This window comes from Crocuta crocuta, unplaced genomic scaffold (assembly GCF_008692635.1).
Source record: "Crocuta crocuta isolate KB4526 unplaced genomic scaffold, BGI_CrCroc_1.0 scaffold78, whole genome shotgun sequence".
Taxonomy (NCBI): Eukaryota; Metazoa; Chordata; class Mammalia; order Carnivora; family Hyaenidae; genus Crocuta; species Crocuta crocuta.
This window is the reverse complement of record NW_027532617.1, coordinates 1,303,986-1,323,620: the sequence shown is the minus strand read 5'-3', so window position 1 is coordinate 1,323,620 and position 19,635 is coordinate 1,303,986. Positions and strand designations below refer to the sequence as shown.

Below are 19,635 nucleotides of genomic sequence, written 5' to 3'. Positions count from 1 at the left end.
TGAAAATAAAAAGGAAGAAAAAGAACCTATCAACGACAATGGCTGCTAGAATGAATGGAAATACACTTACTATATATCTAATATTTATATTATTATTATTAGTTTTAGAATGCACATATTATAATACTTAAACTAATGTATTTTTTTATATCCTCCAGCTAGAATTTTCATAATAGGCACTGGATATAACATAATCCATTAACTTAGTGGATGCAGTTAGGTGGGTTCTATGGTTATGACATGAGGAAAGAAGAAAAAGCTGTGAGTTTGAACCCCCAGCCACTGGTCTGAATGGCTTTGTCTTTAACCCAAGTTAAGAGGTACAGTGACAGAGTCAGAAGCCTGTGCAGCTACGAGGGCAGGGCTGATGGTAAGCGAAAAGGTAAAAAAATGTGAGAAGGTACTCAAATGCTGTATTTACTCTGAAATACCGTGTTTAGTTTTTTATTATATAGGCTTACACTGGTTTTTAAAATCTTTCTGTAATTTCTATACTGTCATGGGTCTGAAATTATCTAGCCCTCTTTTCTTTCCCCTTTTGACATAATGACTTTTCATCTGGGGTGTTGACAATGCACAGTTTCTTAGCAATGTGGCCGTGCATGGCACCAGAACAGACAAGATATGAATGTAGTATAAGTTGCTGCACCTCATCAACATAGAAATTTAGAGGAGGGTTACCCTTCGACTGGCTAAAAGAAGACACGGCAAAAGGCATGTCCGTGGAACAGATTTCTTAAATACCTGGGTTGCTGTTTCTGTGTCTAACTGGTAGGTGATGCCCAGAGTTACATCTATTTGATGGGATGCATTTTGGGATTCATTTATGCACATTGCCACCTTCATGTGGCCAAGGTTAGCACTGGGCTGAGTTTGCATCTTGGAGCATATATGGGCTAGTCAGTCAACACTTAGGAGCAACTTGAAGTGCGCAGGCCATTTGCAACTGAAATGAAGCCATGTATGGAGACAGCAAAGAGTCAGAGGGCAGAGCTGTGAACTTTTCATGAATGGGTATTAACACATGCGAGCAGGTGAGCCACTAACTGTGGCTGGCTCATTCCCTTGAAACACAGTCCCTTCTTACTCGAAGGATCTCCTCCTGCAAGCCTGAGTTTAAAATGCTCCCTTCTTTTATTTTCCTTTCAAGTTTACTTATATTTGAGAGAGAGAGAGAGAGAAAGCATGAGCGGAGTAGGTGGAGAGAGGGAGACACACAGAATCCAAAGCGGGTTCCAGGCTCTGAGCTGTCACCACAGAGCCCAACACGGGACTTGAACCCATGAAACTGTGAGATCATGACCTGGGCCAAAGTCGGACGCCCCTAAAAGTTTCCCTTCCTTTGTGAGGATTTCCGACATTGTCCCAGAAAAAACAATTGCCCCTTCTCTGGTTGCACTCACATGTCACTGTCTAACTGGTTACCTTATCGGATTGTAATCTTGTGTTTGCTTGTTGTTTCTTGGAGGGAGGGAGGGTGGCATTGTTTCCTTTCATCTCTGTATATTCCTTTCACCTTTCATGCTTTATATACAAGCAGGCTTATCACCCCAGTGGCCCTAAAAAATTATTGAATAGATGCACCAAAAATTAAAAATTACTTAAAAACTGGTTATCAAAAGCCCTTTGAAACAGATCAGAAGGAGGTAGAACAGCTGTTTTAAGTTGCATAAATATTGATGAATACATGGCAGGAGTAAAGATTTCTTGGGATGAAAATAGGAAGATGTATTTTGGGGCACTTGTGGCTTTTAGAACCATTTGTAGAGATCATTCCAAATTTTCAGTTAAAAATCCCTTCATCTTCTAAGACTTTGTAAGCTGGCTCGTTGCCACGAGTATGTTTTATGGCTGAGCTCTAAACCAGTAGAAAATAGGATTTATGAATTCTGAGCTTGCTGGTGCTACTTTTATTGCTCTTCTCAAAGACTGCAGTTTTTAAATGTTTATATGTAGTTAGCATTAAATTTCTGCTTTCTCCTAGACAAAGATATGACTCTATAATATGATAATATGCTTCATGATGAGGAAAAGAGGATGGCAGGGAGTAATGCCTGCACATTCTTGGTTCGCAGAGGAGTGCTCCATTTGGCCACTGCTAACCCAGCTGTGGGCGAGTTTTCATTTGTGTCTTCTTATATCTAGTCCTTTTACCACTTAAACTCTCAATGCGTTGGAAGTGGCCTAATTACATATGAAATATCCAAGACTTCTGAAACGTGCCCTTCCTTCAGTGGCCTTACATCTACCATCACCACACTTCTGGAATGGCTCACTTGGGTCCTGAAATTTGCCTTAATCAGTTAATCAGCTTTCCAGGATTTTCTTTCTGAGGGATTAACTTTTCATCTCACTGTGCTGTGAACATCGAACAGGTAGGAAGCAGCCTGCCTTTGCCAAGGATAATGCAACTGTTTTTGATAGGCGGCAGGGCACCTGTACAGCTAATCAATACAAGAGCAGGTAGCAGAAGGGATTAGGAAACAATGTGTATTGTGCTCGCCCGGTTTGGAATTAGTCATGCTTTTCTTTAGGAAAGTCTTTCTCTTTCTCCTCTGAAAACAACAGCTAACATTTTCTGAAGTCTACCCTCTAAGTTTTTCAGAGCAGGGAAAGGGCATGGGAGAAATCTAAACTCCAGTAGTGTATTCAGGTGATCACCAGTATGCAGGACCCGCTCCAGTCAACAGTATCGGAGCCCGGGTGGTGTGATCTTTTTTCAGCTAAAGTTGGTCCAAGTACAACCTTAGCCCAGTTGAACCTAATAGGAGGAGCTCCGTGCATTCTCTGCAGCCAGCCTGCTTCAGTCCGCCGGTGCGTTTTTGCAGATGCAGGGACATTTGACGGACACTCACACCTGTAAAAGCCCATTCAGGTTCTCCTGCCTCTCAGCTCAGAGCCCGCAGAGCACCACTCTTGAACGTTTCCTGTGCTCCCTGGGATGCAGTGTGATTCCCCACATACTGATCATGTGTGTTCCATTTTGTCACAGGAGGACTGTGCCCGGGGTCCAGTGATCCTTGCATGGAGAAGCCGTGTCCAGGGGACATGCAGTGTGTCGGTTATGAAGCCAGCAGGAGACCGTACCTCTGCCAGTGTCCACCAGGGAAGCTGGGCGAGTGCTCAGGTGCAGAGCGGGGTGGAAGGATGAGGGTCTAAATTCGTTTTCCTGACGCACTTGCCCTTGAGTAAATTACACTGCCCTAGCCCTTCCTGAAGACATTTCTGTCTGCATGCAACATTTACCTTCAGAATGGACCACAGCTGACATCCACCCTCAAACGTACTTGGGATTCATTACAACTCCGGCCTGTGCTAAGGAAGCATGCAATGACCGTGGACTCCTTATATAACAGGAAGACCACAGCATGTGTTTTCAATCATGTCACATGGATGTTAAGAGTATAATAGTGGAAAATAGAAGGCCGTTGGTCAGGCAGAGGAGTCAGTATCTGTGGCATGGCCTTCGATGGTCAGAGGGCTGCACAACCCATAGCCACAAAACAGAGATCAACAGAAGGTACAGCTGAGCCAGTCCAGTTGACCTCCCATGGGGTAAGCCCCGCCCAGAGCACCAAGTAAGCAGACTCTCCACTGGAAATACATATAATGAATGACATGCTCCCAGAAGGAGAGGTGCTCATCTCTGTGGAAGGAAGGAAGGAAGGGAGGGAGGAGGGGAGGGGAGGGAGGAAGAGAGAAAAGGAGAAAGAGAGAAGAGAGAAAGAAAGAAAGGAAGAGAGGGAGGGAGGAGGAAAGAAGGAAGAGGGAAGGAAGGAAGGAAGGGGGAAGGAGAGAGGAAGGAAAGGAGGGAGAGGGAAGGGAGGGAGGAAGGAAGAAACGTATTTTGGTTCTTTCAATCCAAATGACCCTGTTACTGATTTTCACTCCATTGCAGTACTTTGTTTGCTTTGTTGATTCACATATTCTGTATCACTTCTAAACCCTATAAAGACCTCTTTTTGGTAGAGGATGTATTTAAAATACAGGCACACTGGTACCCTTTTTGGAATCCAAGAAGTATTTATTAACAAAACAATTATGCCTACTACGTGCAAGGCACTTTGCTAAGCATTGGGTTTTAGAAATTCATCCTTTGCACAGAGAAGCACTGTTCTCAAACGTGGAAGCTAAAGCTCTTTCACCGTTGATTTCAAGAATAGAGCAGCCCGTGAAGTGAACACCGGTATACTTGCCTTTGAAGTCATCTAGGGCTTAGATTTATAAGATACTTACACTGCCCCTCCCCCTGCACACACCCTGTGCACACCGCAGGTGGTATGTAGGATGCCAACCAAGCCAACAAGTCTCCTAGCTTCAGATGTCACTTTCTGCCCATCTCCCTTCTCCTTTCTCTACAGAGAACTTTTGATTGTTCATGCTTGTCATCCATGTGGTATATTTTCACACTTTCCACCTCTCACCCCAGCAAGCCAGCTTTTCAGCATGACTTTGCTTGTTAGAACATAAAGTTGGAGGCAGTAAAATAGAGGGTGACCACAGAATTGGGTGATGTGGGGAGGACTGAGGATTCTGAAAAAGGGAGCCTTGAAATTAATGGCCAAAAAAATTGTAACAGCAGATGATTAAGACATCAACTCGCTTCTTTCAACATTAATGCAAATGATGTAAGTTGGCTATTTGGCATTAGGATACTCAGAGAATATGGATATTCTTCGAAAATGGCTTTGTCTTTCCTCTGCCTCATGGAGTGGAAAGTTTTTGAGTGTCTAAGTGGTTAGTGGTGGGAATGAAGGGGTATCTTTTCATGGTGCTCATTTTGGAAAGTGGGAATTGGGACATTAAGAAGACTCAGGTTATAGAATTTACCAAGTTTCCCTTGGCATGAGACAACTAAGATTTCTTTGGATAGCTGATAAATTAATATTTTTTCCACATTGGAATTAGAGTGGGGCCTGAAGTGGAGAACCAGTTTTTAATTTAAAAAATGGCTTCTCCTCAATGCCTTCATCAACTTCCCATGGTCTTTAATCAGTTTGCTTGATAGTTGTTGGGTGATTTCACATGTCCCTGACCATTTCTGGATGCTAACAGTATATATCTCTTCTCATAATGGTCTTTTCAGGGCACACTTCTCTCAGCTTTGCTGGAAACAGCTACATCAAATACAGGCTTTCTGAAAATAGCAAAGAAGAGGACTTTCGGCTAGCTCTGCGGCTGCGAACTCTGCAAAGCAACGGGATTATAATGTACACCAGAGCAAATCCCTGCATAATTCTGAAGGTAATTAAAGTGGGTTATCTTCTCCTGCAGTCAGTTCTCATGGTAATATTTTGGCTCTTGGATTGGGGACTAAAGTCTTTTTTTTGTCTTTTGAGTTCAGAAGACCAGAAACTGGCTTTAGGGCACAGAGGAGCCACAGCAGGGCTGGGAAGTGTGCCAACACCCCATTTCCTTTTCTACACCCAGCTTCAGAATTGGCTCTTCGGATACTGGGGCATCTCTCTCTAGAGTGGGTTCAAGGGCTGCCCTCCTTTGAGCTGTAATCAGGCAACAGTTCGTTAGAGTGCACTTCCTAATCAATTCCACGGCAGGGACAGTCCTTTAAAAAGATTGGCTGTGTCCTATTCTACCATATGGGTCTATCCCTGCTGACCCCTGAAGGTGACTTCTGTTCTTCCACAGGGAGGAAGTTGGAGATGTAGGGTCTAGAAGGTTCCATATGTCCTATTGTGGCTCAACGTTTAAATCATTCCCAGCCTCAGAAACCCTCCAAAGCAGGCAGATTTCCTTGAGAGCAAGTCTGGCATGTGTATGCAGCTCAGGACTTCTAGTGCCTTCGTGAAATCAAAGACAACACTAATACTAACAGCTTTATGCGCCTCATATGTTTTTTGTTATAAAGTTAATGTAATAAATGTATCATATATGATCTTCCCCATCTGATCAAGGACAGAACAGAGATTCAAAAAGTTAGTTAGTTACCCAAGGTTGTTGGGCGAATGAGCGCCGAGGCCTGGACTTGAGTTCCAGTCTCTCTCACCTGGTGCCGTTATCCTACACACTCTCGCCACCTCTCAGTCTTGCTGCTCGAATCATTTTATCAAAAGTCCCACTCTGGGCATCTGTAGACCAGATGAAGCCTTCCAGTATGGAAGGAGAAGGGAGAAGAAGGAAGGAGGTGTTTAATCTAATGCTGTTTTCACAAGGTCCCTTACTAGACCAGCCCCTTGTAAGTGCATTTGGAGGCAGATGCAGTCTGACCAGTATGAAGTACCCACACGAGTGGAAATGGCTTGCAATTTTTTCCTTCCAAGGTTTCTATCAGTAGGCTTAATTGGGATCATGGTGGGCCTTTATAGCTTCTGTCCTTTGATTGTTTGATAGGTCACATCCAAGTTGACTAGGTGACCCAGGCTTTAATCCTGGAGGGAGAAAAGAATGTAGGACATTAAATGCCAGTGGCTTCTCCTGTCACATAGATGTTTACTTACCTGTTTCTGGTATTGCCAGACATTATGTGGTGGCCAGAGGGAGCAGGGAGTTGGAGTTTAAATGTTGGCTACTTTCACAGGGAACCCCCCGTTATCTGTACACATTCAACTCAGAAGAGTTTCAGCTCTGGGAGAAAAAAAAAAAAAAACAGTGTTTTTAAAGAAAACAAGAGAAGCACAGGATGCACAGTTTTAGCAAATAATGAATTCAAATCTGATATTCACGGTGGAAGAAGAAAAATTCCAAGACCTTAGTCCTGTCTTTACAACCTTCTGGCCCCCAAAGCAAACTGCCTTGGGTCAGTAGATCACTGTCTATTATATTTTATTTTTATTTATTTTTACTGAGAAAGAAAGGGCACAAGTGAGTGAGGGTGGGGAGAGAGAGAGAATCCCACAAGGGGCAGAGAGAGAAAGAGAGAGAGAGAAGCAAGGCAGGCTCAAGCTCACCAGATGCAGGATGCAGGGCTCAAGTTCTCCAGATGCAGGGCTCAGCTCACCAGATTCAGGGCTTGAGCTCACCGGATGCATGGCTCAAGTTTACCATATGCAGTGCTCGAGCTCACCGGATATGGAACTCGAACTCATGAATCACTGAAGACAGATGCTTAACCAACTGAGCCACCTAGACACCCAGTAGATCACTTTCTAAACAGCCCTGAGAGGTGGGGCTTTGCATCATTGCTGGGAACGTGCTCTGCCCGTCCAGAGGGACCAACTACCAGGGGCGCAGCTTAGGTGCCTCTGACCTTCCTGTCCTCCTTCAAGCTCTAACAGGACTCGTGGTTGCAGAACCTCCTTATGAGGCAAATACTTTCTATTAGCAAATCTCTTATATATCATTAAATTTGAGAGAGAACAAAAATATTGGGCCTGAATGGCTTGATCCTAAAATGGAACTTGTCATTTAACACTTCACTGGCAAATGTCTCAAATGTGCAGATCCCTGGGGATGGGAAAGAATAATTAAACCTTTTAGGCAGCTCTAGCTCCTAAGGTATATTGTATTTCATGAAACAAACGTCTTTCTGAAAGTTGTGTAAATTGAATCTCTGTAAATGGAATTCTAATAAATGGTGGATGGTTGCTATTTGAAGGAACCGTTCCATTAATCCCTTTGTGATGTGACTAATCACCCCCAATCTGTCTGTTCGCTAAGTTTGCTTTTCCTATGTCGAGTTTGCCTAAAGCAGGACACAGCTGTACTGAACTATCGCAGATAGTCTCCTCCAGTCGCCAGGAATATCCACTTAGGGGATTTGAATCTGTTTGCTTAACATTTCCAGCCTCATGCAAGATTTAATTTCATTGGCTTTAGGTACAGTATGTGCCTTGTACTTAGGTTCAATGACTACACTGAAATGCTTTGTTTAAATTGCACCTCTTGGTTGTTTATCTACTCTGGGTTAGAGCACATTCTCTAAAAAGTACTTGAGACAAATCAATAGGGGTGAAGGGCACCCCTTGAAGACAGTCAAAGAATTGCATTGGGATCTCAAGAATCGAACATATTCATGGACAAGGGGCACCACTCTTAGCAATAAAGGCGCTCATTCTTCTGTGGACCACTGATACCCTGTCTTCTTCCAAAAGAGATTCTAGGCTTACTGTAAACACCAAAATGCAAGAAGCCCGGAGCACTGTTAAGATGACAATGAAAGGTTAAGACCCAATCAATAAAGTGGGGAAGGGCAGAATATCGTCACTGAAAACTCTAGACCAAGGGTTGCCAAGTCAGTTGAACACCAATCATGACTGAATTTCTTGGCTGCCAAAGCAAGGATAAAAGTGTTGGGACAGGTTCTCTGGCTGTTCTCAAACCTGTGAAAGAAACATGTCAGATCACCAGGAGGGATTTATAACTTTTTCCATCTATCAGTCTTTTGGGCCCCATATTTCAGGTCCCATACCAAAAGCACAAGAATCCTTGCTTGTTCATCTAGAAATGTCATTATTTCATTTTGCGGGGGAAGTAAGAGATGATGCACGGCTTTATTTTGATGATTCTCAGACATGGCTAGCTTAAAACTCCAGGAATGAAAGGAAGGTAACAAAAGCTCATTTGGTTTGTAAAACAGCCCACTTGGAGTGGCCAAATCTTTCCAACATAAAAAAGTAACAAGGAAGCTCCCACAAGATTCCCGAGTTTCAAGGATCTCTGTAAGAGTATCACTGAGAAGTGAGTCAAGTTGTGATAATTGTAGTATGATGATAATAAAATACCTGGAAGTTTACCAAGTACTTTACCAAATACATACATGTATTTCTATCCTCACTCTCCTGTGCCTAGAATTCCTACTTTTTTTGCCTGTGAGGAAACAGGTTCAGAGAGAATCAGTGGCCTTGCCCAAACATAACTGTTCAGAAGTGGATCTGGCCCTCTGGCAGAGGCAAGGCCAATAGGGAGTATATAGGTGTTTATCAAAAGAAGAGGTTTGGAGGGCTGGGATGATAATTTACTTACTCATTTAAGGTATAATTTTTGAACTAGATAGCAATTTATGGCAGCCTTGAAAATACGTTTTCAAAAAGTTCCCTTTACAAAGAATATTTAATAACCTTTTTACAGAGAGAGAGCGTACAAGCAGGGGAGAAGGGCAGAGGGAGGGAGAGAGAGAGAGTCCCAAGCAGGCTCCGTGCCGGGCACAGAGTCCAATGCGGTACTTGATCCCACGACCCTGGGATCATGACCTGAGCCACAATCAGGAGTCAAATGCCCAACCAATTAAGCTACGCAGGCAACCCCTACAAGATCTCTTCTTATAGCTTTGGTATCTTGCCTTCTAAGCCCCAACCCCAAGCCACTCAGGATCCAGGTTAAAGCACATCACTGATTTCAGACAAAACTGAGGAGCTAAATATCTTTCCCTGCTCTCTGAATTATGCATTTCATTGAACAAATTGCCCACCTGTCTCCCCCAACCCAACACATCATTTCAGATCATTGGTGTAGACCTACTTTTTTTTTGTTTCAGTTTCATGCACAGTCCAATTTTCCATTAAAATAGCTTTCTCTCTTCTGCCCCTCTCCCACTTACACACCCGCATGCTCTCTCTCAAAAAGAAATAAGAGAAAATAAAAGCTCGCCCTCTGATTTGAAAAAGCTTTGTCCTCTTAAAAGAGAGATCCTTTCAAACTGGGTAAACCCTATTCTGAAGACAGAGAAAGACTAAATATGATGAGAACATGAGTTTGCAGTATGAACAGACTCAGGTATGAAAGTGTTCTCTTCTCTCCCTGGCATAATATGCTTGTGAAGTAGGAAAGGGTGAACTTTTGCAAGGTAGCCTTTGATTATCAGCACTCTAGTGTGTCATCTAAACAAGGCTTATAATTTAAACTCCTAGAATTTTGAGGCTACAAATCATTTTTGTTTTCAAAAAGATAAGGATGACGTACACACCTGGCTTCCTATTCATTCAACAGGTCGCTGCTATATTTTTCAACAGAAATAAAAACTTAACCGTACTCAGCATTAGTATGGGATCATTTTATATTCCTTAGCTAAAGAACTTTGATGTACGTGAGTACATTAGAGCTACTTTGCTTCTCCCAGGTGAATTTGCAACCTGGTTATTATCCCAAGCGTAGGGAGTAGGGTTGGGAGGGGAATGGACCGAGTAACATATTAATTGAAGAGATCCTTTTACAAAACCATAGATGAATTGCACCCTCACCACCAGATTTTCCTTGATAGTCTAGGGACACCACTTTGTAGCCACTGAGCATAATGGCAGCTGGACTGTGCTGGAAGAAGGAAGTCCCCAAAGTCTCATTTGATCATTTTATTACTTACATTGAAATAAAAATATGGATATTACCCAGGAGTTGTTACTGAGCGAGTATGCTGGTTTGATTTACAGTATCTATCAGTCCCTGTTGTTGAGCCAAAAAAATGACCAAGGCAACAGCACAGATTACATATGAAAGCTCTCTGAAAAGAAATAAATATGTCTCCAGCCTTTTCCTACACTTGCATTTCAGAGTGGAGTATGTATGTATTGTGTAGCTAAGCATTCTACAGGGGACACAGCCTCCTATCTCTATCCTCCGTATAAGGGGTCCCAAGCCCAGAGAGGCTAGCCAGTTCTCGCCAGGCTACATGACAAAGCCTGAGTTAGAGTTCTCATTCACAAATGCCCAGGGCTCTGGGGATAAATTCACACCACCCCCTGACTTCCATATACACATGCTCCCATGGTGTAAACTTTCTATGTGGGAAGAGAGTGAGCCAGAGAATCCCCAGAGGCAGAAACGAGAGCCCCAAACCATCAGTTGTCTGTGGGACACACTGAAGCACAGGTAGAGAAATACTCCATTAGTGAGAATGAGTGATACCATGAAAACCCCTATCAGGCTGTCCTAAGTCAAACACATTTTGGAAAGAGTGGGTGAGTCTGTTTCTATGAATTCAGTTGACATTTATACCTCCTTAGTTCTTAAAGACGTGGAAGGTCTGTCTTCCCTCCCCCTCCCCCTCCCTCTCTCTATATGTTCGTGTTCTCTGCCCAGGGGTTGGTTAAGATTACCAATGTCTGTCAGCGGATCCTAAAATGAAGGCCAGCTGCCCTTACATGTCTCAGACACAAGCCTCCATGAGACCCTTCGGCGGATCATATGCAAAGGCCAGAAAAAGTAGCTTTTATTTCGGTCTCTGGCTGTGAATCCTTGCAGGACCCAGTATTGGTTGTTGCTAAGACAGGGTTCCAGCATCATTCCCTGGATCCTCAAGCCACCTTGCATTTCTGAGAAATGCAGATGAGGGTGGACCACAGGATTCACAGACTAGCCTTTGTCCTCAGCAACAGTTGACCCTGGGTCTCCATGGAGGACCAGTCCCTGGCCAGTGCTCTTGTCCAGCCACCATATTCAATAGCACGCACTTTCTTCCTGAGTTTAATGTCACCTTCCAGTTAGTTAGCCTCCCGGACTGACTTGGATGCCCTTCCTGCACCAGTGCCATCAAAGAGGCAGGCAGGTCTCTGTTGTAGCTGACACTAGACCAGGGGCTGGGAACAACAGTTAACCAGAAAATCCTTCTGGAGGGCCAGATGTCATGGAAGGGATATAGTTATATTTGAGGCAAATGGCCAAACCCCGAGCACTTCGTGAGATAATCTTACCCTAAATGATGAGCAGGAGTCCTTAAGAACTGTTTTAAGAATATATTAGTGTCGGGGCACCTAGGTGGCTCAGTCAGGAATGTCCGACTTTGGCTCAGGTCATGATTTCCTGGCTTGTGAGTTCGAGCCCCTCGTGGGGCTCTGTGCTGACAGCTCAAAGCCTGGAACCTGCTTCCGATTCTGTGTCCCTCTCTCTCTCTGCCCCTCCCCCGCTCATGCTCTGTCCCTCTGTCTCTCTCAAGAATAAATAAAACATTAAAAAAAATTTTTTTAAAGAATATGCTAGTGTTTAGTAGAGAAGGAATTTAAAATCTTATGTATGGACAAAGCTGGGAAGTAGATCTTTTCTTTCTACCTGGCCTCTTTCTCGCCCCTATAGCACACTCACACAGACTTACTCATGGAGTAGATACGTATTTCTATGCTTATTTGATTTATGGCAGTCTCCCCCCCCTAAAACATAAGCCCCACGAGGTCAGAGATAGTAACTCTTTTTGCTCATCGTGGCCTCCATAGCGCTTAGAATACTGCCTAGCAGAAAGATGTTCAATAAATATCTGTAAATATATATTGAGTTGACAGAAATCATTCCTGTGGTGGTAATAACTAAGAAGGGTGCAGAGAATAAACAGACCCTAAATAAGATGTTGCTGTGAAATGTCAAAGGGCAAAGAATAGGAACATTCTGAAATACAATTGTGGATTCGTGCAGCTGTGTTCCTGTTATTGGTGGCAAGATTTCTGACATTTCAGGCATGTGTTCTCATGGCCTACAATGGGGAGAGATCAGACCACACCAGGTTTATGACTGGATCAAAAGCACTGTCCATCCTAAAGCCTGCCTGGGACAGGGTGGGGACAAGATGTCCGGGAATGTATTGCCGGATGCATACTGACAGGTGCTCCCGTGCTCGTTCCTCACGCAGATCGTGGACGGCAAGCTGTGGTTCCAGCTGGACTGTGGCAATGGCCCGGGGATCTTGGGCATCTCGGGCCGCGCCGTCAACGATGGCAGCTGGCACTCGGTCTTCTTGGAGCTCAACCGCAACTTCACGAGCCTGTCCCTGGACGACAGCTACGTGGAGCGGCGCAGGGCGCCCCTCTACTTCCAGACGCTGAGCACCGAGAGCACCATCTACTTCGGCGCGCTGGTGCAGGCGGATAACATCCGCAGCCTGACGGACACGCGGGTCACGCAGGTGCTGAGCGGCTTCCAGGGCTGCCTGGACTCGGTGGCGCTGAACAGCAACGAGCTGCCCCTGCACAATAAGCGCAGCAGCTTCGCGGAGGTGGTGGGCCTGACCGAGCTGAAGCTGGGCTGCGTGCTCTACCCCGACGCCTGTGAGCGCAGCCCGTGCCAGCACGGGGGCACCTGCGCCGGCCTGCCCTCCGGGGGTGAGTGCGCCCCGCCTGGGCACCTGCCGGGCAGGGGTGAGGGGCGGAGGGGCTGGGCAGACCGGGAGGGACTCGCTTTTATGGGCATAACCTACTCAGGTGTCCTCAGTGACAGGAGCATTCACCCAAGATGCTGGCCAACCTTCCTACTCCTCTTTAGGAAGGTCCGGGGGCTTGGCGATTATGGCAGAGCGGGTGAGCACTTGCAGCAACCCACAAACGCAGGGCGGTGATCCCAGGACTCCAGAGTCGCTATCACGGCCGCCCTCTCCCCAGGGCACCCCACATCCTTCCAGGACTGGGGAGGAATAGGACCCACTTTTAAGTATTTGCCTCCTTGAGCTACCTGTGTGTCCCTGGAGAGTGACTGGCTGCCGCCTGAGTCACTGACATCCCACACAATCTTTTGTCCTGCAGACATGTCACTTCAGTAGTAAGCTAAAAGGAAGGAAGAGTTGAACCCACCACTCCTGGAATGACAATACAGTTGGCGATGTTTTGCAGCATGCCTTTAAAATATGTGTATTAAGGGGCACTGCCTGGGTGGCTCAGTTGGCTAAGCATCTGGCTCTTGGCTTCAGCTCAGGTCATGATCTCATGGTTTCTTGGGTTCAAGCCCCGCTGTGGGGCTCTGTGCTGACAGCACATCCCTGACTTCCCCCAGAGCCACGGACAGCGCAGTGGATCCCAAGAGCCTGCTTGGGATTCTCGTCTTCCTGTCTTTCTCTGCCCCTCCCCCACTCACACTGTTTCTGTCTCTCTCAAAATAAATAAACTTTACAAAGAATTATTTTAATAAGTAAAAATGTGTATTAAAAATAGATCTAGTGGAAATCCTATAAAAAGGCAGAAAGTCAGGAATAAAGAGAGGGTGCTTTACATGAAATCTCAGGGCAGGAAAACAGTCAGTGACACCATGATGATTCACCCCAATAATTTTTCCCCAAAACATATATCACGGTAAAGAAAGAACAGGGGAGACCAAAAAGGCAGGGGAAGGGTAAAGAAGGTTTCTATTGTTGGAAACCTGGGAGTCTGAAAATGAGAGCATCCCTGACTTCCCCCTGATGTGGTCTCTGTGCTCACATAAACTAGGTCAGGCACTCCACGAGCTGAAGGCTCTACCACCTTCCAGTAGCCCAGCCACACATCACACTTCAGGGTCCTTGCTGAGTCTCTCAGCAGTAGTGTGATTAGCAAATTTAAACCTTCCTCACAAATCACTTGGAGATTCTGCTGTGTGCATTACCATCTAACGTTCGTGAAGCCCAAGTCCAAATTTAGAGTCCATTTTATTATTAGAATGTTATAAACTGTCCACAAAATGATGCACTGCCAAAACACAGACACCAAAGTTATTCAGACTTGCATATGTTACCACCACAATGAGGGCCAAGTGCCCCGGGGGGAAATTTCTGCCGTCTCGATTTAAGAAATCTATTTGCTGTTTTTACTGTCTCAGCAGTATATGTAAATAAAGGGTTGTTATGGTGCCATAATTCCCGAATGATGGGCAGTAACTATACTTCAGTGGTTCTATAAACCAGCCCATTATGACAAGTCATGGCCAGTTTTTCACCAGGCAAAACAATTCTGCTAGTGTGAGCCATCCACGATATATAAAAGGAGCATATAATTAAATTGGGTTGAAATAGAACACCACTCCATGTCAAATGCTGGGTACATAGCCACAAATTGTAACATACTTTTAACGACGGCAGGACATTGTTTTTTCTGGCAACGCTATGGGTTTCCACAATAGGTTATCGTTAAAATAATAATAATAATCACTGTAGTAAGGAAGAAGACTAGGGGATCTTGCTCTTCGGTGTGCATTTTAATTGCCTCAAATCCGTGAGCTAAGTATTCAGTGCAGGTATGTTAATTAAGTGAGTGTGACTCCTATCAGCACAGATTTCCTTTACTTTTTTTTTTTTAATGTTTACTTATTTTTGAGAGAGAGAGAGCGCGCGCACACAAGCAGGGGAGGGGCAGAGAAAGGGGGACAGATGACCTGAAGTAGGCTCCGTGCTGACAGGCTGAGAGCAGCAAGCCCAGTGTGCACCCTCGAGATCATGACCTGAGTCGGAGTCCAACGCTCAACCAACTGAGCCACCCAGGTGCCCTTCCTCTAGTTTTTAATCTCATTTGGTTTAACCAGAATTCAGCACTGAGGACCCACCTGCTGTATACTTGTCACATGGCCTAACGAACTTGCTTCTTCTCCCCAGGGGCCCAGCCTGGCCTACAGGTTCCGTTCTCTCTCATATTCCTCTTTGTCCCCTGCTCCCCACTTGGCCCATGATTGGGATTGAGGTTGCGATTCCACAACAGGTACTCTTCCTTCCAAGGTGATAAAACCATTCCAGGGGTGCCTGGGTGGCTTAGTCGGTTAAGCGTCCAACTTTCGCTTAGGTCATGATCTCGCGGTTCGTGGGTTCGAGCCCCGCGTCGGGCTCTGTGCTGACTGCCAGCTCAGAGCCTGGAGCCTGTTTCAGAGTCTGTGACTCCCTCTCTCTCTGACCCTCCCCTGCTCACGCTGTCTCTCTCTCTCTCTCCTAGAAATAAATAAAACTTTAAAAAAAATTTAAAAAAAAAAAAAACCATTCCACAGCGCAAGTCTCTCCTTTGTACATGGAGATCCATGTTCTTCTAAAACAGAGGAAGTATCTTTCTTCATCTGCTCCTCTATACAACTCCCTTCTCTTAAGCCTACTGTACCTGTGGAGCTGAGGATGCCCAGTGGTTTCTACCTCAGCAGTCCCCAGGGCATGATCCAAATGCGGCCGTCTGGGGGTCTCATGCACGACAGTACTGAACCCAGGGGCCAAGAAACTCCTCACCACCCACCGGGAAATCCAAGAAGAGGGTTTCTGTTGCTTCTCTGGGGTGTCAAAGGCACAGAATTCCCCCTCTGATGCGGAATCTTACCTGCTTCTTGGTACTAGGATTGAGACGTCAGCTTCTAAGAAAAGAGGAGAGGGAATCCATTTTCTTGCCCCCAAGATCTGTTCATATCAGACCAAGTTTTGTCTAGGTCCCTGTATCCTCTCTGCAAATTCCCAAAGTTGGTGTCAAATAGTAAGGGGGATAAAAACCAAGAAAACAACCAACCAGTGATTTGGCCTTTAACTCACAACTATGAAACTATGTGACTAATTATAAGGTTATTTTTTTTAAAAAAGAATAAAGGTCCTAGTTGTGAGTGATGGTTTAAAAAGAATAAGACTGAGTCATTAATGAAAGAATATTCATGCCTTGAAGAACTCCCCTTGGCTGCAGGGGTATCTAATCACAGAGAGAGTCTTGCTTCCCCAGATCAAAGACTAGGATGCATGCGGTATGCAAAGAGGGAAATGGGGCTAGAGAAAGTAGAGTGAGGTGCTTCCGGTGTGACTTCATGCACGAGAATGCTGATGACATGTTATGTGACTGAACGTCTTGCTGCTCTTTGAACCCTGTACTCTGTGTTGCTCTTAATTTCCAGAATGCATAGTTTAGTAGAATCATTCCCTTGACCATTGAAGAATGCTGAAGTATTGGTCATTGGCTCTCCTGGTGACAGACTTCACATTTCAACTGTGGCTCTTCTAGCACATTGTTCCAGAACCTTCAGAGGTTGTTGTTTTTTCCTTTAAGTTTATTTATTTATTTTGAGAGAGAGAGAGAGAAAGAGAAAGCAAGCACCTGAGCAGGGCAGGCACAGAGACGCAGAGAGAGAGAGAGAATCCCAAGCAGGCTCCGTGCTGTCAGTGAAGAATCTGATGTGGGGCTTGGTCTCACGAAGCATGAGATCATGACCTGAGCCAAAATCAAGAGCAGGACGCTTAACTGACTGAGCCACCCAGGCACCCCCGAGCCTTCAGAGTTTCAAAAGCAGACAACCTACAGCAAGAGGCATGTTCTTTCAAAGAGGCAGGATTCTGCACTAACCACCTCCAAACCCAATCAAACCCTCGGCATGAAGTGGCAAGGGAGCTGTGTCTGCTAGCTCGGAATGACATGGTCGGCGGCTTTGACCAGTGTTATAACTCTAGCTGTCCCAAGAGCAAGCCATGGGAACCTCAGGGCAGTTAGAGCCCAGAACGCTAACTTGTAATAAGGGTATAAGTATGACTCTGTAAATCAACCACAGAGGGAAGGCTTTTTCCTGTTAAAGCCTTAAAATTATCTGTATTTCATAAACATGACCTGGAAATAGCAACCGCTGTGGAGAAGAAGTGGCCTCGTCCCACTCTGACCCCTGCATTTCCAGACCCAGTGGATAGGGAGCAGCCCACTGAGGACCCGCAGTCTGGATGCAGAGCCCTCCAATCCTCCATGCCTTATCCTGTTCAGCTTGAGCCCATTACTGGAAAAACCTATTTGAAGCTAAGCTATAATTTAGCGAAGCAATGCAGCAAGCCGGGCAGTCCCCAGACCAGGAAGCGTCATTCTGTTTTGCATGAGACTAGAAGCCTAACTTTTAAAATAAAAAGTTGGTAAAATTTTTTTTTAATTTTTTTTTAATGTTTTATTTATTTCTAGGGGAGAGAGAGAGAGAGAGAGACAGCGTGAGCAGGGGAGGGTCAGAGAGAGAGGGAGTCACAGACTGAAATAGGCTCCAGGCTCTTGAGCTGGCAGTCAGCACAGAGCCCGATGCAGGGCTCGAACCCACGAACCGCGAGATCATGACCTAAGCGAAAGTCGGACGCTTAACCGACTAAGCCACCCAGGCGCCCCAAAAGTTGGTAAAATTTTAAGTGGTAACAGTTACCATTTAATAGACTCTTACTATGTCCTGGTACTTGCTGACCTTGTAAGTGCTTGTGCACAATACTCTGGGATCTGTATAAGTCTTCCCTCCTCCTGTCCCCATTTTACAGACGAAAACACAGACCAGAGAAGGTAAGTACCTGACCCAGCATCACACAATAAAGTGGGGAAGCCAAGATTTGATCCAGGTTTATGACAGCCCCCTCCCTACCCCACGCCAACCTGTGCTTTTGACCCTTGTTACTTAAAATGTGTCCCAGGGACCAGCAGCATTGGCGTCTCTACAGATGTTAGAAGTGTAGCATCTCTGATCCCACCCCAAACCCACTGAATCAGAATCCGTATTTTAACAAGATCTCTGGGTGATATACTGATATCTTTTCTCTGTCTCTGAACTGCCCTGAAACCTATGGAAACTAGCTCTCTTTTGTTTGCACATATGGTATATAGTGGTTCTCAAACCCTGAGATGCCTCTGTATCACCTAAGGACCTTATTAAAATGAAACCTTGTTATAGAAGAGTCTCTTGATTGTTAAGGGAAAGGGAGAATTTCTGTACTTGCCTCCATCATTTGCTGCCCATGTCAGAGAAGCCTTCTGCTAGATCACTCAATCATATTCACAAGTTCCTAAACGTACTACCAGGCAAAGTTTCTCAGTGAAAGTTTTGAGGGGAACACACATGCACAGGTGCGTGTGCATGCACACACACACACATATCTACAAATCAAAATCTCAGAATCTACAAGAGTAGAATTCAGACATCTCTGTGTTTAACAAGCCTCCAAGGTACTTCTATGCACATCTGAGTTTGAGAATGAATGACATTTGGGAATGCCAATAAACTCTATATTTGCAGGAATGTGAGTTAGTGAATTCTGGAAGAGTTAAGCAGACATTGGATGTTCAGGAATCGAATGTCAGGTCCATGGCCTACATTTGTTATCATTATTTTAGTGTAAAGATCGAATTTTTCTCCCCAGATAGTCAGGAGTCTGAGGTCACCCTGAGATCCCCTTTGAAGATAAAAGTGAGAGTGTCTACCTACTCCCTCTAAGAAGGTTGCAAACAACAAGTTCTTGGATGTTGCCAAGAGTTGGGCATAGAAGTATTTTCGGCAATAAAACTGCCTGAGATCTTTTGGGTGATGTCTTACTGAGTATTTTGTGTCCCTGACTTAGAAGGGTCTACATAAACTCAGGCCTTCAAACTTTAAGTTAATTCTTGGGTCCCATTGCTGTCTCAGTGACCAATGGATTCCACTTGTGTGGCCTCACAGCTGTTTTAAGGGAATTGAGCAGGGTCCTGTATGTCTTCAGCCCACTGGCCCACTGAGCAGAGTTGGACAGAGAAGGGAGAAGCCAGACTCCCCGTGAGTATACTGGATGAATCTTTTATAAAGATTTTTATTTTTAAATATTTTCTACACCCAACGTGAGGCTCAAACGCACAACCTTGAGAGCAAGAGTCACATGTTCTACTGACTAAACCAGCCAGCCTCCCCTACTGTGAACATAATTTGACTGAGCTTTGCAGCTGATGGGGAAAAAAAATTTTTTTCTGGGTGATTGTCTTCTAAATACCAAGGTATCTTTTTTGGTACTTTGGAAAAAACCTTATGGTAACAGCATTAATAAAATAGACTCTGATAAAAAGAAAAAAAACACCCTCAAAACCTTGAAACAGTCAGGTATGAGCAAACACAAAAGAGCATGCTGGGAGGTGAGAATTTACTGTGCGCCTAATGTTGTTAACACATCACATGTTTCCAGATCCTCAAAGAAAGCGTTAGAGGCTCAGCCCAACATACAGTGTATGAGATGTGAGCAAGCTTTCCTGGGGAAGGTTACAGGTCCCCCTCATCTTCAAAGGTTGTTATGTGCCCTGCGTGGTGAAAGAGAAGAGT

General features: G+C 44.9%; 1 protein-coding gene across 3 annotated transcripts in view; it reads left to right on the top strand.

The window, feature by feature from the left end:
• Nucleotides 1–19,635, top strand: part of FAT3 (FAT atypical cadherin 3) — a 520,003-nt gene that overhangs the window by 480,668 nt on the left and 19,700 nt on the right. For all 3 annotated transcript variants that reach the window (XM_077780625.1, XM_077780624.1, XM_077780623.1), the window contains 3 exons: nt 2,993–3,127; nt 5,087–5,244; nt 12,506–12,974. In XM_077780625.1, coding sequence (XP_077636751.1) covers nt 2,993–3,127; nt 5,087–5,244; nt 12,506–12,974 — 762 coding nt within the window. The remainder of the gene's footprint in view (nt 1–2,992; nt 3,128–5,086; nt 5,245–12,505; nt 12,975–19,635) is intronic.